General features: G+C 39.9%; 3 protein-coding genes across 8 annotated transcripts; 1 reads left to right on the top strand and 2 right to left on the bottom strand.

The window, feature by feature from the left end:
* Positions 1–7: 7 nt before the first annotated feature.
* On the bottom strand, positions 8–12,491 carry rab3il1 (RAB3A interacting protein (rabin3)-like 1). 5 transcript variants are annotated; one of them, XM_085412412.1, is made up of 12 exons: positions 12,356–12,491; positions 11,864–12,175; positions 7,211–7,379; positions 6,979–7,074; positions 6,255–6,332; positions 5,885–6,103; positions 3,367–3,495; positions 2,875–2,987; positions 2,663–2,686; positions 2,226–2,325; positions 1,631–1,697; positions 8–1,115 (listed from the first exon to the last, which is right to left on the bottom strand). In XM_085412412.1, the coding sequence occupies exons 2-12, from the start codon at positions 12,067–12,069 to the stop codon at positions 1,030–1,032; spliced, it is 1,287 nt and encodes a 428-aa protein (XP_085268538.1). In that variant the 5' UTR covers positions 12,070–12,175; positions 12,356–12,491; the 3' UTR covers positions 8–1,029. The 5 variants fall into 5 exon arrangements, with proteins under 5 accessions (XP_085268538.1, XP_085268539.1, XP_085268542.1 ...); XM_085412413.1 differs by lacking the exon at positions 2,663–2,686 and having other exon boundaries at positions 9–1,115; XM_085412416.1 differs by lacking the exons at positions 11,864–12,175; positions 12,356–12,491 and adding an exon at positions 8,649–8,794 and having other exon boundaries at positions 12–1,115.
* A 156-nt stretch (positions 12,492–12,647) lies between these two features.
* On the top strand, positions 12,648–17,673 carry best1 (bestrophin 1). Its single transcript, XM_085412437.1, has 9 exons — positions 12,648–13,453; positions 14,255–14,349; positions 14,430–14,663; positions 14,874–15,028; positions 15,111–15,188; positions 15,441–15,593; positions 15,942–16,022; positions 16,109–16,260; positions 16,343–17,673. The coding sequence occupies exons 1-9, from the start codon at positions 13,302–13,304 to the stop codon at positions 17,406–17,408; spliced, it is 2,166 nt and encodes a 721-aa protein (XP_085268563.1). The 5' UTR covers positions 12,648–13,301; the 3' UTR covers positions 17,409–17,673.
* Positions 17,674–17,801: 128 nt separating this feature from the next.
* Positions 17,802–21,433, bottom strand: fth1b (ferritin, heavy polypeptide 1b). Of its 2 annotated transcripts, none has more exons than XM_085412430.1 (5): positions 21,305–21,433; positions 20,130–20,233; positions 19,862–20,008; positions 19,515–19,640; positions 17,802–19,421 (listed from the first exon to the last, which is right to left on the bottom strand). In XM_085412430.1, the coding sequence occupies exons 1-5, from the start codon at positions 21,366–21,368 to the stop codon at positions 19,263–19,265; spliced, it is 600 nt and encodes a 199-aa protein (XP_085268556.1). In that variant the 5' UTR covers positions 21,369–21,433; the 3' UTR covers positions 17,802–19,262. The 2 variants fall into 2 exon arrangements, with proteins under 2 accessions (XP_085268556.1, XP_085268557.1); XM_085412431.1 differs by lacking the exon at positions 21,305–21,433 and adding an exon at positions 20,668–20,853.
* Between the last annotated feature and the right edge of the window lie 897 nt (positions 21,434–22,330).

The raw sequence follows: 22,330 nt of genomic DNA, 5'->3' as shown, positions 1-22,330 counted from the left end.
CTGGTATACAATGCCTCGTGTTTAATGCAGCTTTTACACAGTTGATTATGAGTACACTGAGGTCAGGAACCTCAAAGCCCTGCATAAGGCTTAGAAGCAGTTATTGCACGTTCTGACACACTATACTTCATTGTTACCTTTAAAAGATTTCTGTTTTTTAAAAAAGTCAGTAACAATAAATCTATAATATGAGATACAACCTATATACACTATGGCTATTTTCTGCATTCATGCAAAGTCAATTATGGCTTTTACTTTATGTTCATACTGTTAACTACAGATGTGCAAAACTCAATCACATCTTAAAAGCTTTTTTCACCTGTCACTGTAAAGCTCTCCCTACTCTGAGCATGGGTGGGTAATAATTAACGATACATCTGATTTTTAGGTACAGGGCTAACGAGAAGCTGAAGGTGACTAAGTTAAGTCTTTGTACAAGGCAGAGCAGGAAGTGTACCAACAAAATTAAGGCCATGCTCAGAATGAAGGTCTGGGCTGTGGTGTCTGAGCTGATAACTGAAAGTACAAAGAAAACAAGCTGAATCATTGCTGTGTGGAAACAATAAAACTATTACACCACATATTTGTAATACTTGAGGTTAAGATTGTGCTCATTATTTTGCAGGCTAATGCCTGAATCAGGACACACAGTCTATTGTATAAAAATGAGAAATTTTGTATTCCGTGGGTGATTCAGTAAGAAGTTTCTCCACACTTTCTTGGGGACAACAGTTATTTTCCAGGAATGTGGTGCAACAGAAAAAACTTCTCCGACATGTCTGGGAATAATATCATCTTTTTTTTTCTTTTTTTTTTTTTTTTAAAAACATGGACTTTAATGTCATTCCTGGAGTGCTGGTTTGATTCTAATTGTTTTATTGCATTTCCAAAAGTGACAAACATGTTTTGCTTCCCTTGTTGGTGACCTTTGCTGCAGCACTGTTCAACCTGATCAAAGACATGTGCGTTGCCACAGTTACCCAAGGCTGTAACTGCTATGCTCTCTTGTTGAGTGTTCCAGGTACCGTCCTAGCCCTGGTCAGTGAGGTAGAAACCTAATTTGGCCACATTCATCTCTCTACGAAGACGCATGATTTCCCAGAACATCTGCTCCGCTGAAAATGGGAGGAACAAAAAAAATTAGAAAGAAAGATGTTGATTGTTGGCAAAGTTAAGACCGAGTGGTAACAGAGCCGTGCACCTGTAATTCAATTTTAAAGGAAGACACATTATTCTCTAAGTAATTCTATGTAGTGCATAACTTCATGTGTTTTCTGGGAAAGAAGAAATTATTAAATGATACATCATATAATAAAAAGGACAACTGATTATTAATAAAACATCAACATAATGATTATTAAATAAAGTTGATGTAAAAAGGCAAGATTAATCCATCACAACACGGATCGTGCCCCAAAAAAATACAGTGGAAGAAAGTTACCATGAAACTACCCACTACTTACTTACGCTGTACTTAAAAATACTACCTACTACCTACTTCCAGTACAATTTGTATCTTTCAGTAAAATAAGTTACTCACTACTTAAAATTCCTCATGCATTGCATAAAATGACTTGCATAATAATTACATTTGCTTAAACTATTTATTTCTGTGTCCCTGTTAACTTACCATCATGTCTCACCAGGCCCTGCTGGATGTAGCGGATATAAGTGAAAAAATTGCAGACAGCCGTGATCTAGAAAAGTGAATATGTGACAAGGTCACGACTCTACACAGTGGCTACGCAAACTTTTATAACACTGGCATGTCTTGGGATTTTGTATCATTCAAACATTATTACTATAACTGCAGAAAAGTAATGAATGATAATTAAACTTTGCAATTTGTACATATGAAGATGAAAATCACATTAAAGGCCTCTAATGAGAATAAAACAAAACATACAAAACACGAGAAAAAAAAAATGATATACTATGAAAGCTACCTGCCTTGAGGCTTCAGCTAGACAGAAGATGTTAAGTTGTTGCGTGAGTGCATCATTTGCTGGGTGGAGTTAACTAATGCTAATATGGTGCAAAGCATGCTTAGGGCGAGGCACACAGAAACCAAACATTCCTTCAGAGAGAAAGACTGCCTGAGAGAAACAGCTGAGGATCTGAACCACAGGTAGAAACAACATGTGTTTGCTTGAGTCAAACTGTTTGATAAGGGTGTGCAAACAAGACTACAGGTGTGCCTTGGACAGAAAGGAAGTGATATTTACCCGTGCTCGGCTGGAAGGTGAGATGTAATAGTAGCTCTCTTTGTCGCCAAGTTTAATGCGATGTTTGCAAAGCCGTGACAGGCCACTTAATGCACATTTTCTACAAGAGAAAACAACGTGTCAACAATTTATTGCAGCAACACGTAGATGCACAATCATCCGTTTTAGGACAGGATACAGCAAACATGAGCTTACGGGCCTTTCGTTCTTCAGCAGTAAAACATACTGAGAACACTTTACAAGTCGTTTGAGTGAAAGAGGTGCGCAGAGAGAAAGTTAGCCACAAAAGGAATGAAAGTGGGATCCCGTCTGGTTCATTAATTTACAGATTTGTTTATATCGTTCCACACATCTGTGTTGACAGTTTTTTATTTCATGCCACAGTTAGCAGAGTTAGTGAAAAGCTGAAAGGGTTATTAGCTCCCGAGAGGACTTACGTCTCTACTGCAGCCCTAAAGCCACTGGAAAAAACAAAAACAATTTTAGATCAGGCAGTGATTAGAAATGTGCCCACTGATTAAACCACTCTCAGTCATAATTGTAAAATAGACAAAAGGCTCTGATCATAAACCATCGATGGAAAAACCAAACCAACCAAATCAGAGCAGTGAGTGGTGAAACACGACAGGATGACAGTCGGGTAACTCACTTAGGACCTCCACACTCTACAGCTGAGGCTTTAACCATCGGTACTGCCGACATGGCGACAGGCTCAATGGTCAGAGAGTTGTTCTCCACTGCGCTCTGGACCAGGTGGGACAGCTGTGGAGAACAGGAATCAATAACTTTAACATAACTTCACATTAACCTCCGAAGACCCGAACTCTTCCACGGCATGCATTTTTTGGGTATATTGGGGCCAGATGAATGTAAAAACAAAGAATTGCCACATTTTTTTTACCTTATTTCTGTTTTTAAGAAAAAATAAGAGCCACATATGAGGATAATCGTTTAAAAATTTGATAAACAGTAGCAGTATAATGTCCTCATAAGTGGATATCAGGCCCTTGTAGAGCAAAATTGAGTATTTTGGTCTAAATAACCCAAAATGTGATGTCCACATATGTGGACGCCAGGTCCTAGGAGGTTAAAATACACACGAAGCAGCATGGTAGCTGTACAAAGAAGCAGTGAGTATGACCTCTGATCTCGTGAAGGAGAGGCAGGGCCCGATGTCTTCTCTGTAAATACGACTCAGGAAGGCGGAGGAGCGGTCCAGGCTCGGGTGTTCCTTCCACATCAAAAACTCAGCAAACAAAATGGAGTCCATCTGCAGAGAGAAAGCCAAACCTTCACTCAAACTGGACAAAACTGATTCTCTGACACACATCTAGATTAAAGACGTGTTTAATCCCCAAAAGACCGATGACTGACAATACATGATCCACTGTTGAACACACAAAAGTGTTTAAATACTAAAGATTAGAAAATCTTGTATTCAAAGAATTCGGGCTGTCAAAACATCAGAGTTTAAAAAGGAAATATCGTCAATATAAAGCCCATAAAATTCCACCACCTTATTTAGGATTTATATGATAGAAGACAAATGATCTCAGCAGACCTGAAGTGAAAATCCTTTTAAAATAATCAGGAAGTCTGGGAATACCAAAACAGACTGGACTGGAGCAAACCTTGAGCACGCTTTGGTCAATTCATATAGCTCATAATCTGGATTTAGAGAGTGTCTATGTTCTTCATACTTCAAACAAGGCAAGTCTCAACAAGAAGCCCATTTTAATAAAGCAGACAGCGCTGATAGGTCACCTGTGGGTTTAACAAGCAGTTAAAGAAAATTCAAAACACATCAGTCGATCCTTTAAGGTGAAAAATGTAGTGAAGGTCCACCATCGCTATGAATTAAGGGATGTAATCATCTCCTCTCCTTTCATATAAAGGATGGTCCGATGCATCCTCTGCTAAAGGATGTAATAAATGAAATACTGAAACACCTCATTTTGTCATCTGGAGAATTAAAACAGCTCTTAGTAATGCTGCTGTGCAGATAACTCCAGGTCAGGTCACTCAGTAACTGTCCCAGGCAAAACTGGCTGTTTGACAGCGCTCAGTCCAAGTTATGGAGTTTGTTGTAGGAAGGGATTCCCACAGTGTGAAAATTATGGAGTTTCATACTGAATTTGGCAGGAACACTTTCAGTGGCTGTAAGATCTACAGCGCCTCCTTCAATATTGAAAAAAAAAAATGTAATATTGAAAATTGTTTCTAGCTGAATGGACACTTTGAGCTCTTTAAGCTAAAAACTGCTCCAAACGGTTTGTTCATTTCCATTTTGACCATTTGTTTAACTTTAGCTTTCATTTTTTTAATGTTAGTTTTACTTTTTATACTTTATTCTTATTCTTATCAATGGTGTTGTTGTTGGTAGTAGTAGTAGTATATGGGCGGTACTAGCAACAGGGAAGTAAAATAATCCAATGCATCATTATAACCACTTGACTGACAGTCATGTAGACATCCTCAATGTCAAACATCAGCAACAATGTCTCCTCAGGCTCATTGCATAGACAAATATCTCCAGAGAGACAAGATTTTGATTTTGGTTTTTGATTTCTTTAGCTTGTTTTCAAATGCACAATATCATTTCTGGTAGTTTTTAGTTCTCTAAAAACTTGTTTTAGTTCGTTATAATAACCTTTGTTCATAGTAAGACATAACACCAGTTATATGGACAGGATCTAGAGACAATATCTCCACAAATGACACATCACTTGCAGTTAAACATTAATCCATTATGATAGAAAAGTCAAACAATAATTTCAAACTCATAAAAAAATAAAAATAAAAAAAAACAACAGCTGCAAAACTGTGAGCCCGAAAGTTACAACCTTGGGTAATATGGATAAGAGACACCAGGGACAATTCGTTTTGGTAACCCTACCACACTTTAGCAATGAGCCAGAGGCACTGACATTACTGAACCAGCTCTACAAATTCTCAAAATTATGGCGACATAAAATGGTATCTTTTGTTTTTGTTGTAGTCATACTAGACAATCCAATGAGTGTGTCATGCTTGGCAATTTTCAAAAATATCTATAATATCTCGATATTAGCCAACATATCAGTGATTATCTGTCAAGAACTGGGTATAAACTTTGTGTATCACGAATGTACGTTCAACACAGATACCTCCAGTAAGAAGCAAACAGCTGCATCAAGAAGTCCCTGTTCACCTTACATACACGCTGACAAATTTCAATACAAACTACTGAAAGAAAAGCTCTCAGACCAGACTCACCACACTCTTGACTCAACAGATATCACAGTCTAGAATCACAGTCAAGATGCAGGTAAATTTGAAAGATTAGAGAAATGTAGGAAATGTAAAGGAATGCAGATTACCTGTCTGCCATCAGTGCCTATCCCCTCTATCTGTTTTTGCCATTGAGGGTCATAGGTCATACTGACAGACTGGCCAGGTATCAGACAGAAGATCAGAGAGAGAAGGGCAGGAGCAGCAGGCTGAGAGAGGAAGAGACCCCAGATAAAGACAAGAAGAACAAGTCGGAGAGGTTAGCAGAAAGAAGGGAAAAAAGGAAAGAGAATCTGGCTAAAAGTGATAAAAGTGACTGGAATAAAGTGGGACGCATATGGACGCATACCTGAAGTAGAGGAGAGACAACTGTAAAAATTTCAGTTTACCTCTCGGTCCTCTTTGGACACAGGCTGAATGGAAACTTCTTTTTTTGCAGGTGAGAGTGGAAATGCACCACTGGCACTCTTGTTCCGTATGTGCGATTTGTACGATCCCCTGGTACCTGAAGACTGCAGCTGTGGATGCAGCTGGCGATTTGGTGAAGAAGGTGTGGACGTCAACACCAGAGTCTTGAGTGCCGTCACTTCTGCTTGCAGAACATCAATCTGCAAGCCAGACACAAAAAAATGTAATATTGATCATTTGAGGCTATTTTATGACCTTCAACTATGTGAAAAAAAACTGTTCTGATTCAGGAAAGATTTCTGTTCTTCACTGTTTTAATTTTTTTTTTTTTTTTAAAGAAACTTCACACACCTTCCCCTGAGCCTCCTTGAGCTGTTTCTCTGAAGCTGCTTGTTTCACATTAGCATCACGCACCATCTTGTGAGCCTCCTGTTGAAAAGTACCGGTAAATTGAGACTAATTAAAATTGTACGTTCAAAGCTCAGCAGCTAGACAAAGACAGTGACTGGCTGGTCAACACAGCAGAACATGTAAGGAAAAACATGACCTTCGTGGCATTAAAAAGCTACTTTTGGTAAGAAGTGTGCTGTCAATTTTGCGACTGAAAGGTATTTTCTGCAGCTTGTCTTACTGCATATGTTTAAGAGTGTAAGATTTTGAAATATACTTTATTTTCCATCAGAAATTATCTGCATGTTTTGAACCGCTAATCTGCGCTGCTCTTAACAGACTTCTGTTCACTATTAAATTGAGCTGGCTGCATCTTTATTTATATATTGATGCATTTTTAGTAGCTAAACCTCAGAGCTAATTTAGAACAAACTTGGTAAATCTTGCTCTTAACAAAGAGATGGACTCCCCCAGTGTCAGTGGGTCAAAATTTTTTCAAAGCAATTACAATGTTGCTTAAAAATCACATCAACCTGAAATTTTTATTTATATAAAGGAAGTGATGGTTCTGTAGAAATGCAAACTGCTGATTTAAGGACTTTTGTGGCATAGCACCAACCACCTTCTTCGTCACCAGCTGTCAGAATTACAGTGCACTCAGCAGAGAGCGATGATTACTGCTGACCTCAAACAGACTGGCTGTCAGCTCCTCTAGCTCCTGCTCCAGTTGATTCCTAACTTGCGACAGACGCTCGCACTCCTTGTCCTTTAGTTTCAGTTCCTGAGATGTGCAGGGGAAAGGGACACAACCACATTTAAAACAGAGAAGAACATTTGCATTGTCAGCGCCTTGTTTTCCTGGTCACACTATCTTTTGTTTCTCTGTGTGTGCGCAACCACAAAGTAGGTTACTATACCTTCTTTGCAGCATCCAGCTGTTCCCTGAGGATTTCGGACCCTTTTTCCCTGATTTCCAGGGAGGAGCTACGAAGCCGGGAGAGCTGGCCATGGCCTCGGATTGACGTGGGCCCGACCTGGCCTCCTCCCTCCATTCTGGTCTCTGGTTCTGGATCCAGATCTACCAACCTTCACAAGACCACAAAAAATTAATTGTGTAATAAAAATAAATAAATATATAAAAATAAAACCAATCCTGTACTTAACTACACCCTAATGAGGTTTACAATTTACTACTACTTCTACTAACAGGTCTCTAATGGCTGGTATGCCGTGTTTACAAAAATACAACCAGAGCATTTTCACATTTAAAACCCAGAGGTTTCCCCAATTTAAAAATATAAAAATAAAATGAAAAGTAGCTCGACAAAAAAAGGATCACAAAATCAAATGTTGGCCTTCAGCATTAGTATATTAATGCTTTTCAGGTAATAGTTTAGATCACAACCCTGGATCCTGACACAGTTGCCATTTAGGCTTTGCTAAGTGTACAATCTGATTACTTAACACATCATGTTGGTAGTAAGTGTGTAGATTTTACAGTAATTTAAAAGACTAAAATTAACACCAATGATAAATAAACTAAACATCTACAAGAAATAAAAAGTAAACTGAAACTAGAACCACTTTTTAAAACTACACTATAAAATGTAAACAAAAACTAAAACTGTAGAAAACCAAATAATACTTAAAAGAAAAAACACCAAACCATAACAACCTTAGAGCCAGTGTGATTACTTACAAAACCCTGAGATTCATTTCTACTTACTTTTACAGTGTCAACACAATCTAACAACAATAGCCTTCTTGGTTACAACAGTGCGCTCACTGCAAGACCCCGGGGTGGACCTCGCACCACAGCTTGGAAACCCCTGATACAGCATTAAAAATCCCGACATTTGAATTTAAAGGAAGCTTAAGTTACTTTTATCCCCAAGTTGCAGATAAATCGGTCCACAAAGCAGCTAAATAATTAGCAGACCTTGAGCTAACTAGCTAGTTAGCTTACATTTCCAACTTTTTTTCCTTTTTTTTTTTTTTTTTTTTTTTTTTTTTTTTTTAACCACGGAGAGGTCCCGCGTCAGTATCCGCCCTTACCCTCTCTGTCAGTGTCCGGGACAGCAGATAAATAAACCTCCCAGCCCGTCTGCGTATTTGTCAGCTGCTCCTCTCCAGTTTCCCTGAGCTGCTGCTGCTGTTAAGAAATATAGCATAAACCAAGCTAATGTCCGAGCGAGTTTCAGTGAAACTAATCCCAGTCGTTTTCAATCACAGCTGAGGAATGCGGACGCCTGCGCAGACGATCAACCGCCCAGCAGCAGCAGTTTCAGTCAGAAACAAGACGAAAATCAAGAGCAATGCCAGCTCTGGTTTGCACTTCCTAGAAATAACACTCACTCCTTTCTTCTCCTTTTTTTTTTGCCAAGACAGGAAAATGAGTGTATCTCCTTTTTCCTGCCTCCTCCTCCTTCTTCTTCTCTCTTCTTCGCTCTCACAAGTCACATGATGACATCCACCCGACTGCCCAACCGGCACGTCCTGTACGTGGACCAACAAGGTGTCACGGGTCTACCTGCTTAGGTGTATGCTTTTTGCGTGACCAGAGACAACCGATTACAGAGTCACTCTATGGAAAATCAGTGAGTCCCCCCTCTCTGATCCCCAAATATCAGCTGATAATTTTTATTTTACTTTATTTTGTAGTAACTTTATCATACTTAATGGAACCATACAAATAATTTTTCTTCACTGGGTAAAAGCCATTCAGGGCACAGAAATGAAGCAAGAGGCCTAAAATCCAGCTTTTGTAAGTGCAATGTAGCACAGAGTGACAGAGCCTTATGTACTTACCGTGTTTATATACTTTATATTAAGTGTTAAAATCTCTTACATTCAAGGATGATAAAACATAACGTGCGCTAGTTGCATTTATTTATTTTTTTGTAATCAAAATTAAAAATAGTAAGTTACTAAAAATTGTTTTTTCATTTAGTAGAACTTGATTTTTCCGATTGTGCAATACTAATTGTTTACCCACAAGTTATTTTTAGTACTGTGTACTGGCAATGAATAAGATGTCTTAACATAGTTATCTTTTTCTCTTTTTTTCAGTCCACATGTTTGCATACTTTTTTAAGTTCCTGGAACTAATTAGGTTGTACAGGGTACTCAGAATAAATAAGTTGCCCTAACTTAGTTATCTTAAGTAAGATTAGCTTTTTTGAGGCAACAAGTTTGCATACTTTTTTTAAGTTCTGGGAACTAATTTGATTTTACAGTGACCTGATTCCTGCTGTAATTAAATCAGAAGTTTGATCAAAAGATAGTCAAGAATCAATAAAGTTGAATAAAAATATAATTTTAATGTGTAAACCTTTAAGCCCTGTCTGTGAGGAAAGTGTAGCAGGCAGAAAGATAGAGAAATAGAAATGTTTTTGATTTTATTATGCATGAACAACCAGAAGAAGTCATTTTTAACTGTATTGCGATTGATTAAGCCTTCTTTTTTTACAAATTGGATTCACTGTTTTTGAGATTTGCTCTGCTCACTGCCACGATCTTGGATTGGGGCAGTGAGGGCGTTCTCCCCTTAGCCATGCAGGATGGCTGAGGATTGTAAAACCAAAACTGAGAAAGTTTTTGATTTGAAGGTAAATATGTTAAATAAAAAAGTTAATTATGAACCAAAGTTAGTTTGCAGTCTTATCTGCAAACGTGCTGAACTTATTGTACCAAAAGGGTGGTGAGATTTTATCCCCTATGGTTGCCTCCAGGGTCCCTGAACTTTAATGTTCATCATGGTTTTATATTCATATGAAATATGGTTGAAGTTACAAATAATAATATCAGCGCCAATACTCTAAGTTTACATTTTTTTCTATTCTTGGATCTGTTTGATGTCACTAAGAGCCAATATTCTAATATGGTTATCTCAGCCCCACACCTTTTACTGTGAAATCAGAAGCCCCATCCACTTGCTCTTCAAACCTGGTCTGCCAAAATCACAGAGCGGGGATGTCAAACTTGTTTTATATTGTGGGCTGGACCAGTTAAACTATCCTTTCTTTAACTACACACGTAATCCCTGAGATATAGTAACATAGTGTTATGTGTTAACATATATATATATAATGTAAAATATCTACTTCAGGTTCTTCTATGAGATAAAGAAATGCTGTTGCATTAATTACAGACATCTGTCAGCATGACTCTTTTGGGTGTAAATTGTAAGAAATAAATGTGTAAAATTACAGAGTTCTGGTATCTCATTGCCCAGGCTGTCCTGTAAGTATATATTTTTTTATTTTACTGAGGGCCTATTATTACTATTACTATTAAACAAAAAAGAAATTTCTTAAGTAGTTTCTGGAAAAAACAGGAACTTTGCTGTCACTGAATTGTTTTACTTAATTACTTTGGTGTAGTATGAATGGCCATGGTGGAGGTCTTTATCATTTGGCAAAACTATAAAACTTACAGTTAAAAGTCTAGGATTATTCCTTCCTTCGCATTTTCTAAAGCCATCCAATTGGCCGGATTGGAGTCTTTAACTGGCCGATTCCGGCACCTGGGCCTTATTTTTGACACTCCTACTATAGATGGTGTAAGAGACCGATGTAGCTACTCAGCTGTTTATGAAGTCCTGAAACCGCACGTGATGAGCAAGGAGTGGATCTGACTTTAAAACCAAGAAGGAAGCCCACTTGTTGGGTAATGACATTTAATTGACGAGTCTTTAGCCAATGAGCATTCTTAGACAACCTCCTGACTCTAAGCCTAATCATTTCAATATGTCCTAAAAATACAGAGCAAGGTTTTTTGCAACCAGATGAGTCGCCTCCTGCTGGCCATTAAAAGGAATGCACAAATCAGTAGACGTAAGACCAGTGTGATAAGGGTGGGGATAAATCATGTCCAGGAACACTAATTAATAGATCACAATTTCACACAAGGCTGTGAGACTGTGTTGGTTTACATGAAGCAGCCAATCAGAAGAGAGGACAGGGAGCTACAATGGTTTCCTTCAGCGGATGAACTTGGCTACTCCAAGGTCCAGTTTTTCTTAAATTTTTTTAATCTCTGACATGTCCTGTCAGTGAATTTGTCAGTAGGAAAGAATTAGGAATACTGCTGACTGCAGGGTTTAAGATGCTAAAACTCGAAACGTTCTGTGCGGATTACATTTCAAGCATTTATCCTCCATCTCAGGCCAACACCGGCACGTTTTCCAACTTTTGCATGATCGCTGAACAGCAGAAGGATTTTTCATTTACAAAACATGCCTAAGAAAATACCAATCACTGTTGGAGTTACACTGAAACTAAACACAGACCTTTGTTTGCACTTTTGCATATCTGACTCGGTCACCTTGTTACAAGTGCACGCGCCCACAATCACAGACTTCACACTGAGCAGGACTTGTGACAAAGCAATGTGCTACTTTTAGATACATTTTACACCATGTGCAGAATTACACAACTATCTCTGGAGAATCTGGATAAAGGGAAGATAAATGTATACATGAATCTTTATACATAAGCAGCAACTGGCACGTGTTATGTTAAAAAATGTGTTTTATCAGTTTATCCAGTGCTCCAAGATTTAACACTTACTGTCCGACAACACAGCCTTCCTCCTCGATGACCTTGCTAGACTTGTGCCTGACAGTAGATACATTCTGTGTGCCAAAGAAGACTGCAGAGGAGTATACTGCAATCCCAGATATTCCCGCCTTGAGGACTTCATATCCCGGGCTCGATGAAGTTGAAGGTGGAGAAGAGGAAATCTGGACGCTGTGAATTCCCTCAAAAGCATCCATAAGTTATCTCTCAGGCTGTGCAGAGATTCATCAAATGCTGTTGGATAGCTCCTGGGATGATTTAGTTTGTGGAAGGATGACTCTGACGTGTGTGGGTATTAAGCACCTAAGATGCAGAAAACACAGAGTTACATACTGCAACTTAAAATCAGTGCAACTAACTTCAAGATCTTTTCCCCTTTCTGAATACCACATTTTATTTTCTTTGCAGGCTGATTGTGCTCAGTCTGTTAAACTGCACTTGTGAGATGAATTAAGGAGAAAAAAATAGAGAGGATATACTCACCAGAAATATGTAAAACTGATTCACAGATGTTGCCAGTGCAGAAGAAAATCTGCCAAAAGCAGCAGAAACCAAACACCCTGCACTTCGCCCTGCTGTTGGTCCTTCTGGTTATACAGGAAGGGTTAATCACTAACACACTCTGACCAGTAGCAATTCAGCTGTATGCATTTTTTCCAGCAGAGGGGGGTCACACACGTTCTCACCTGACCAGGAGTTTGCCATGATGAAATCCTGCTACAGATGGGAAAAAAACAGCAAAGGTGACCTGACATTGAAACACTAGAACAATAGCTCAGAGGTGTGTACCTAATGCACACCTCTGAGATGTAGAAAAAGTGTTAAATTACAAAAAGTCGAAGCAGGCTGAGATTTGGTTCACAGAGTCATATTTCTAACCTAAACCCACACACTCAGCATTTATACTCGTAACCAGCCTATTTGTGGCAGTGTGGGTTCTCTGCTGCCCTCAGATTTGCTCAGATTAACAGGAGCTGGCCTCACAATGCAGCTTTGTTGGAGAAACAGATTAACACATCAAGTGACCGGAGGTGTAGGAGGCCCTCGCTCGCTTTTTCTTTCCTGCTTTGCTTTCTCCAACATTATCCCTGAACGCTGCCACCGCACATCTTGAACCGCAGAGAGCATGATGGCCATTTTCGTTTTCTTTAAGTAAGTCTGCGCATATCACCTCTCTCACAACCTTGAAATCCGAATCGCATCACATTTCAAGGTGTCTTTTTCCAATCAGATTAAATGAGGACCACAAATCAACCCATCTGAGCTGCTTGGTTTACCTCTCTGTCCTTTCAGATCTGTCACCACACTGGTCTTAAGGGGCTGATCGCCGAACCTGAGCTCAGACGAAGCACGGAGGACAACACCACGCTGGTTTCCTTCATGTCAGGCCTCAGTCAGCCAGCACGTTGGCCAACAAGCAGCAGCAGCGATGACAGTGACGTACTCCCGCCGAGTTGCTGATGCGGGTTTGGGGACCTTTTTTCACCTTCTCCTGCGATGGAAGGGCAGCATCTACAAACTGCTCTACAGGGAGCTTATCATCTTCACTCTGCTCTACTACTTCTTCAGTGTTGTTTACAGGTAGGAAAGTCACATTACAGCAGCACGAGTTTTGCTCTCATAATGACATTTTTCTGTTTTTAAGAGAGAGTTAACTGTTTTGGTCCCAAAACTGGGAATTATGAGTCATCTTTTAGGCCTCAGTTGGATTAGGAACATAATTAACTTTAAATGTAATTTTACTTTAAAGCTTCAAAAAAACAAACAAACAAACAAAAAAAACTAGCACTCGTAAATTAATTAGACTACCACTCCAATGTAAGGTTTATGTCCCTTATGCTCTATATTTAACAGTATTGGTAATAACTAAAATCAGTTTCTGTAATGGTTTATGGCTCTTTAAACAAAGTGATATTTGTATTGCTAAAATATGATTGTTGTTGTTAAGCAGAAAGAAAAATATTGTAAAGCACATTATTATTATTAACTTACATTCCTGAACAAAGAGTTTAGATTTAGTGGTCAGATGTTGTGTTTTCTTGTTTTTATCACAGATGGTGTAATAAATCACTGTACATGCTTTCCTCTCCTTTTTATTGTGCCATTCAGTGTTATCTACAAAAATGAAAATTCACAAACATCTCAAAAGTTCATTCTTATTATGAGTAGATGTTTGCGTGTCTGTTTGAGTAGCACCCTGCTACATAACGGCATCTGTGACCCCTTTTACAGCTCTTAAAATAGCTTTAAGTGTTCTGCGAGATGTATTTCACAAGGCAGGTATTAACAAAAGTAACAACCCTTCTGACTTTGGCAAGTAAAAGAGTCACTTTGCTGTTTTAACAGAGCTCGCGTCAGTGCTTTTGATATTTCCCTCACCAGGTTTGTGTTAAACGATGATCAGAAGAGGCTGTTTGAAAAGTTGTCGATATACTGCGACCGCTACGCAGAGCTCATCCCTGTGTCATTTGTGTTGGGTGAGTTGTGGCTCACTAACCCTAACCCTTTTAAGTCAGGAGGGCATCACTGAAAGTTTCACTTCATTTATCTTAACCAGGTTTCTATGTGACTTTGGTCGTGTCCCGTTGGTGGGGACAGTTTGAGAATGTACCCTGGCCAGACCGTTTGGCAGCATTAGTCGGAGGTCACGTTCGAGGAGCTGACGAAACATCCCGGCTGACCCGCAGGACACTTATGAGGTACGCCAACCTCTCTGGTGTGCTCATCTACCGCTCCGTCAGCACAGCAGTCTACAAGAGGTTTCCAACCATGGAGCATTTGGTGCAGGCAGGTGGGTCGTTTGCTGTTATTAGTCTTGCCTCTTTAAAACATAGCATGCTGTGCAGAAGCTGCACAGCATTCAGACCCAATGTCTTCTTCTCATGTGGCTGAACTGATGAGAAGATTATGAGGCGAGCGCTGGCTGTTCACCAGGACTATGCGTGCAGGAACACGCACCTTTTGGCTGCTTTCATCAACACGTTGTGTTTTTCCATCTCAGGTTTGATGACATCAGAAGAGCTGAGGCACTTGGAGGATTTGCCCTCCCCTCATAATAAGTTCTGGGTGCCCTGCATGTGGTTTGTCAGCCTGGCTCTGAGAGCACGGACTGAGGGTCGCATCAACAACGACGTGGCGCTCACTGCTCTCCTCACTGTAGGTGCCCGTGTGCAAACCAAAGCCTCACAGCCTGCAAATATTTTCTGGTTTTGCATGACTTTTACTGTTTTCTGTTTAGGAGTTGAATAGCTTACGGGCGAAGTGTATGAAGCTGTACGGCTATGACTGGATCAGCCTGCCTCTTGTCTATACTCAGGTTTTTGTTTATATTGCATTCAGCACTGAAACCAAAAAGTAGCCGATAGCAGTAATATTAGGTACTAAAAATATAATGGTTTTCTTGCAATAATCATCATATACCTTAAATCGTTAACCCTCCCTAATCCAGATGCATTTGATCGGCAATAAAAGCCATAACTCAAGATAAACTGTTTCTCTAGGATGGTGTAAAACAATCCTAATTAAAGGCATATAATCAGTTAATGCTCTGACTTTTTTTTTTAATTAGGTGGCAACAGTTGCAGTCTACAGCTTCTTCCTAGCGTGTCTGATCGGTCGTCAGTTCTTGGATCCAACTCAGGGATACCCTGGTCATGAAATGGATTTCTACCTCCCTATTTTTACCCTGTTGCAGTTTTTCTTCTATGTTGGATGGCTGAAGGTGAGGGACCACTGATTGATCATGTCTGTGGTTCTTAAAGTTGAGGCCTTCCACCACAAAAAGAAAGGAATTCGCTACTGGACAGTTCATCCCATTGAGCACTAAAGATGTGCAGAACAAGACTTGGAAAACATTTTTCTTTAATTGAACAGATGAAACATCCCCAACTTTGACAAAAACAGCTGGTCAACAAATGAAATAACCACTTGTGTTGAAAAAATAAATATAAACAAGAACTAAAAAGGAGGATTACTAACATCTAAACTCTGGATTATGCTGATTGCTGACTTTGACTTGTTAATTTGTCCACTGAGTTTCATTGAGGTAGTGTGTTTGTTTTGGTCTCAGGTGGCTGAACAACTCATAAATCCATTCGGTGAAGATGATGATGACTTTGAAACCAACTGGCTTGTGGACCGCAATTTGCAGGTGTGAATCTAAACCAAACTATTTGCTAACTGATCCTAGACAGCGAGTGTATTGTTTGAGTCAATGTGGTTTTCACTGTGTCCCAGGTCTCATTGTTATCTGTGGATGAGATGTACGATAGCCTGCCTCTGGTTGAGAGGGATATGTACTGGAATGAGTCGGAACCTCAGCCGCCCTACACTACTGCCAGCGCTGAACACCGCAAACCCTCCTTCATGGGCTCAGCGCTGGATATCAGGTTTAATGATTCTTTCTTTCTTTCTTTCTTTCTTTTTAATAAACTTGCTGAACATATGTCAAACCTTCTGTTTGGTCTTCAGTGTTCCTAAGGAGGAGATGGAGTTCCAGTCCAATCTGGAGCAGATCAAAGAAAATGAGGAAGCCAACTACTCCACTCCTCTGCTTGGAGGGCTTGGTCGTCTTCTCGGTGTCCACTCCCCAAACTTCCCTCGCTCCTCCCGGGTGTCACTTCTCCGCCGTCGCCCTGGAGCTCCACTAAGCCGCTTTCCCCTTTACTTGCACACAGAGGCACCTTTGACTCAAGGTCAAGCCTGCCAGGAGGGAGATCCTGACTACGCCTTTTCCACCACACCCTTGTACGAAAGACCAGGTTTCTATAGCTGCCCACAAACCCCAATTCACTGCATTCCTCCTGCGGTGCCCCGTCCTCGACCTGCTAGGAGAACCCAAAATGACTTGGATCACAGCTGCAGTTCTCTAGCCCCTCCAACTGTGGGCTCCCAGATGCTGCCTCCCGACACCCCTAACCACATCCCCCCTCCGCCATCCTCTGCTTTCCCCTGGCTGAGTGAGGATGGGGATACGCAGAGTGCGCCTACCTTCTCCTTCCCCGACCCTCCACCTGAACTCTGCCCAATATCTAAACTCAGACTGGGACACGGCCTGCTATCTCGCCGCCCTCCCCCTCCTCGCCTCACCCTGGACACCCTACCATCTGCTGACATTCAGCCTGGACCAGCAAGTGGCCGGGCTGCGGGAGGCGGAGGAGAAAGGGTGTTCTCGTTCACTCCGCCCTCTCGCACAACGGCAGCAAATCCCGGTAATCCCAACAGCAGCTCTAGCAGCATTAATGTAACAAGCACCAACAGCGCAGGCACGACGGGAAGTCTTTGCAACGGCACAGGTCACGGTAATTTTAGTAACCATGGGAACTTCAGCGGCAACATGAGGGCAAGCAACGGGGGCACCAACGGTGGGTTGAGCAATAACATGAACACAGTTTCCACTTCAGCGCCATCGCAGCAAGAAACCAATCAGCAAAACTCGCCCAACGATTCAGGAATCTCACTCGCCGAAGGAGACCTGCTGGGCGTTCTGGTGGATGGTGGGGTGAACAAGGCAGCAGGAGGGAGGGAGCAGGACTAAGAAAAGAAGGTGTGACTCACTGTTTTTTTTTTAAGCACATGTGCCAAATATCTCACAAAAACAGGCACTGGACTGTATCAGCTGGAGCCACTAAAAATTATTTACTTTCCAATGAACTCTCACAGAAGAATTAACCTACTTGTAATATTTTTTAAAAAAGGACCTTATGAGATTTGACCCTCAGTGCATTATGGAAAAATACTTTCCAGTTTCATCAGTGGCAGCCAAAATGTGTATATTCTTCATCTGTGGTAGTCTTTGCATCAGTGTCTTTATTAATAAATATTATATATTATTCTTCTTTTGACACTATTAAAGTTTTTTTCCAAATAAAATGAAAAACTTTAATTTATTTGTACATTACAACTTTATTGTTTTATTTTACAAGCATACTGAATCTACAATTTGACTTAACATCTGCAGAAGGAAGCAATCAGTCCAAATAAAATACAATGAGAAAACATTTTCACAGGTCTCACTGCTTATGCATGTTAATGTTTATTTAACTGTCAAAAATAAAACAAGCTGAAAGATTTTATGAGACATTAAAAAAATGACAAAAATGTACAATGTTATTCATAATTATGGATGGTAGAGCTAGCTTGTCTGCTCCAATGGACCTGGCATGTTAAAAAATGGTGTATATTTGAGAGATAGGGAATTGTATTCTTAGCTGTGAACTATCAGTGTTCTGTTTCAAGTATGCTTCCTTCAGGATTTGATAGATGGGCAAGTGGCTTTTTCCACCATTAAAAGTGCATTTAGCTGCAATTTCAGCTTTCTGAGCTATCTCATCGCACTGCCCTACATCATGCTCTTGAGGTGGCTCGTCTGTTTAAGTCAGATGTAGTGAAAGTGGAGTTTCATTGATTGGACAAAGCAGAAGGCGTCTCACAGTGAGATACAGAGCTCAGTTTTCAGAGAACTAGAGTTGTGCTAGTAACCAAAGGTTTCTTAAAATAAAGACAAATGGAAAACAACACACACACACACACACACACACACACACGCTATAAAATAATAAATATAATTAAATTAACCAGTGTTTTAGTATTGTTACATATTGTAACAAGAATATATTGGAGTGGTCTATAAACATGGTTCTTGGCTTTTATGTGTGGATGGTGGTTAAACTATGAGAAATATTCTGTGAAAAAAAGAAAAAGAATAAAATAACTGAATAGGCCAGAAAAACCTTATTGCGAATAATACCGTGGTAGCTTTATCAGTACACAGAAGCCTGGGGCTTCAGCTGGACAAAATACCTCAGCCTGAGTGTGTAATTTTTGGGAGGTGTATGGTGCCACACTACCTGAAGAGGAGCTTGAAAAGCCAAAAAATGCACCAAGATGGTTGGACTTAAGTGCTAAATAAGAGCTAATGAAGTGATGACACACATGGTAGGTCCAACTCTGTCCAAAGTGCCTTTACCTTACTTTACAGTCACAAAATTTTAAACACCACTGGTATAACAGATAACAAAGCAGAATTTCTCTTTGCTTTTTAAATTCTCAAACAAAAAAGGTTGATTAACAATTTTTCAATGCATGTAATTTAAATTATTGCAGCCTAAAACGTTTCAGTGCCACGGTCCAATCTTCCTAAACCTGACATGTAAGGAAACCTGAATGCATAACTAGCATGATTTAAAGGCCTGCTTAGTCTTTTTTTTTTTTTTTTTTTTTACACACTACACGTAGTATGAGGTGAGGGTTACACAACTCCAGTCTGCGCTACAGCCTCTGCTAACAGCTAATGAACACAAATAAAGCAGCATTCTTTTATAACATATGCAGTATATACTGTATTTGGCAGACATGCAGCAGAATTACCCATGATCACATGTGCCTCAATTTAACTGCCCTCTTCAGCCATGGTGTGTTTGTCAAAGAGGTACTCAGCCATGCCGCTCTGAGGGGCTCCCATCCGGCGTAGGTTTGAGGTCCAGTCGGCGAGCTGTTTGATGGATTTTACCTGCTCGTCCAGAAAATGTGTTTCTATGAAGTCGCACATCTGCGGGGGACGGAAAAAGACAATATGCTGCATCTTACTAGATAGTCATATCCGAACAGCGGAGACTGTACATCCTCCACGCCTGCTTCTTACATGAGGGTCATTGTGTTCAGTGGCCATTTTCTGCAGGTCCAGCAGGGATTGGTTTACATTTTTCTCCAGCTGCAGGGCACACTCCAAGGCCTCCACGCCACTCCCCCACTCATCTCTATCCGGTTTCTAACGCATTAATATTTCAAGAAGATTCAGCACCGATCAGATTCATGTAAAATTATTCATATTAAAGCAACCTGAAGCACTGCAGTCCATCCATTTTTATAATTAAAAAACATTGTAAAGCCTTGATGAATAAAAAGACTGTTTTGTTTTTTAATATAAAAAGACATGAATTTGGCTTTTTTTTTTTTTTTTAACTCATTAGCGAAAATATCCTTACATACCCTGATGTCTTGCAGAAATATTTTGCCTCCCCGCTTGTTCTGGAAGGTCATCAGCTTCTCTGCATGCACAACCTCTTCTTTGGACTGATTGTGAAAAAACTTTGCAAAATTTGGCAAGCATTTATCATCCCTTTCAAAATAATATGCCTAAAAGTCAGGAGAGTAAACAAAAATAAACAAACAAAAAGATTAAAACACTCTTTTTAATGCCTTTGAAATAACACAGGGCTGTGATACATAACACCACTGACTCAGAAACATTTCTTACCATAGAGAGATAAACATAAGAGGCATACAGCTCCAGGTTTATCTGTCTATTAATGGCAGCCTCGCAGTCATGGTGGAAGTTTTGACGGATCTGAGAAGTCATTTCTGGAAAGATCATAACAATAACTAAATGCTGATCAAATGTAAGGCTGTTCATAACTGGAGAAGCAGATTATTCAGGCAGTTAATTGCAGTATGTTGCATTTTAAAAAAGTATCTAGCCATCAATACTGAGACACTGAGAATTTACACTTCACGTGTTTGTTTGCCTGCATCAAACTAAACACAACTACTTTTAAAACATCTGAAAAATGTCCCTACATATAAATAATCGAGTGGACACTACAACGTCATCTGTATTCACATTAATCCAGACAAATGACCTTGGGACTAAAAAAGGCAAACACCAGAGCAGCTGTTGGTCAAAGTTAATAGTAAAGTAGCAGACAACTTCTGTCTTAAATTTGCACCTAGTTAATACAGAATCCGTGTTTCGTGACACTGAACTTGTGATAAGACGAGACACAAACATTGTTTACCTGCACACGCAAAGAAACCACAGCGTTCAAGCCTGCAGCTACTGCCAAATAACGGGCTACCACCCGCGTTGTTTTATTTGTTGTTCTTGTTGGCCGTGGTGTACCTGCGTATACTAAGCATTACGGTAAGTGCTGCTTTTAACATAAAAGCTGCCTCTCGGTGTCTCCCGCACAATAACAGTCTGGTGTTGAATTGAAATATTAAAACTCTTAATCGATCTCGTTACACGCAAGTCACTAAGTTTGAAGGGAGTATATATATATATCCCAATTCCCCAGAAGCGCTTTTATCGTTAAGGTATTTCTTACACTACCGTAATGCTTAGTATAAATACATGAAAAACAACGCTGGTTGCTTGCGTGACCCAAGCGGAGGCTGGCTTAACAGCTATGAGGAACGTTAGGTTATGGCAGTGGCATGAATAAGGCCAACTTGGTGGCTAAATTATATCAAAATTTAAGCTTCGTGCACCTTGCAGGCATCGAAGCCCACGCTAACTGAACAACAGTTGCGTTGCCAAATATATTCAGCGCAGCTAATCGCTGCTAGCAACCAAATCTTAGTCAGCTGATTTCACAAACAGGACAGGTTGCACATTTAAACCCAGCTGCGGAGGAAGCGGTTATATAAACCAACCTTCTTCGACGATTTCACACGTTTCGCTAAACTTATCGCTGATAGTTGCGCTTGCTTGCGACATTAAATTTCCAACTAAGGACTTAACTCGCCGTTTTGCCGACGCGCAAACGCACTTAGGTGACTGCAACGCTGTTGACGTTAGCCGTTAAAGGTGCGGAATGGACACGTTAAAATTAAAAGCTTTTGTGGCTATGTGGACAGCACACAAACCAGTGTGCCAGCGGCTGCATTAGTCTGAAATTATGTTTAATCATTGTGCATTGTTTTTTTTTTTTTTTATGTTTAAATTAAAGACTGACACATTCCCCAAAAATTAAACACTGAAGATTCAAACTATGAAAATATTCATAACAAAAACAAGTAAATCTTGTAGATCTTGGGACCTGTCTTGTCTTTCATGCATTGCGTATTCCGTAGACCAAAGGTAAAACACTACAATGGAAACTGGTACATATTTAATGCCGCCTTTTAATTTCGATTTCTTTTATTATGCTGTCTGACAGAGATGTCAGTCTAATTTTACAGAATCTCCCCGCTCTCTCTCAGGATAAAAACATTTATTTACAGTTCATTCTTGTAATGTTAATATAAGAAAAAGAAATGCAATTGCAACAGGACGTCTGTTTTTTCTACGCGATGAAGAAAATTGCTTTTGTAGTAAATAAATGAAATCTGTCAGCATGACTCTTTAGGCTTAAATTCTAAGAAATAAACATTTAAAAGCATTCAAGTTTATAGCTACTGTTCTTTATCAGGAGCTACAAAGACAAAAAGTCCAAAATGTAGGCCTTCCTTTACATTTACCAAAGCTGTCCAGTGGGTCCAATACTGGGCTCAAGACCTGTCTGACACCCATTTTAGGGATCAGTAAACCCGAATAAAGAGCATCTGAACTTTATAATAATAAATGCAGAGAATTCTCGGTTGTAGCCTGAAACTAAACGAAATTAAAAACCCAGATTTTAAACCAATTACAAAGTCTATAACTGAGAGGCTGCATGTGTGATCTAGATCGATGTAACT

Source organism: Rhamphochromis longiceps, linkage group LG7 (assembly GCF_057381845.1).
Source record: "Rhamphochromis longiceps isolate RC_006_pf linkage group LG7, R_longiceps_female_GT1.1, whole genome shotgun sequence".
NCBI lineage: Eukaryota > Metazoa > Chordata > Actinopteri > Cichliformes > Cichlidae > Rhamphochromis > Rhamphochromis longiceps.
This window is presented reverse-complemented; position numbering and strand designations above follow the sequence as displayed.

Bases quoted from the DNA above. Each gene is read 5' to 3' on its own strand.
- rab3il1 (XM_085412412.1), bottom strand. From the start codon at position 12,069: ATGGATGCTTTTGAGGGAATTCACAGCGTCCAGATTTCCTCTTCTCCA. The intron at 7,075-7,210 runs GTATAGTAACCT...TGCACATCTCAG, and splicing joins AGCTGGATGCTGCAAAGAAG to GAACTGAAACTAAAGGACAA. The intron at 3,496-5,884 runs GTAAACTGAAAT...TTCTCTCTGCAG, and splicing joins TGTCCAAAGAGGACCGAGAG to ATGGACTCCATTTTGTTTGC.
- best1 (XM_085412437.1), top strand. From the start codon at position 13,302: ATGACAGTGACGTACTCCCGCCGAGTTGCTGATGCGGGTTTGGGGACC. The intron at 13,454-14,254 runs GTAGGAAAGTCA...TTCCCTCACCAG, and splicing joins TTCTTCAGTGTTGTTTACAG to GTTTGTGTTAAACGATGATC. The intron at 16,261-16,342 runs GTTTAATGATTC...TTTGGTCTTCAG, and splicing joins GGCTCAGCGCTGGATATCAG to TGTTCCTAAGGAGGAGATGG.
- fth1b (XM_085412430.1), bottom strand. From the start codon at position 21,368: ATGTCGCAAGCAAGCGCAACTATCAGCGATAAGTTTAGCGAAACGTGT. The intron at 20,234-21,304 runs GTTGGTTTATAT...TGATCTTTCCAG, and splicing joins GTGTGAAATCGTCGAAGAAG to AAATGACTTCTCAGATCCGT. The intron at 19,641-19,861 runs GTATGTAAGGAT...TTAATGCGTTAG, and splicing joins TATTTCTGCAAGACATCAGG to AAACCGGATAGAGATGAGTG.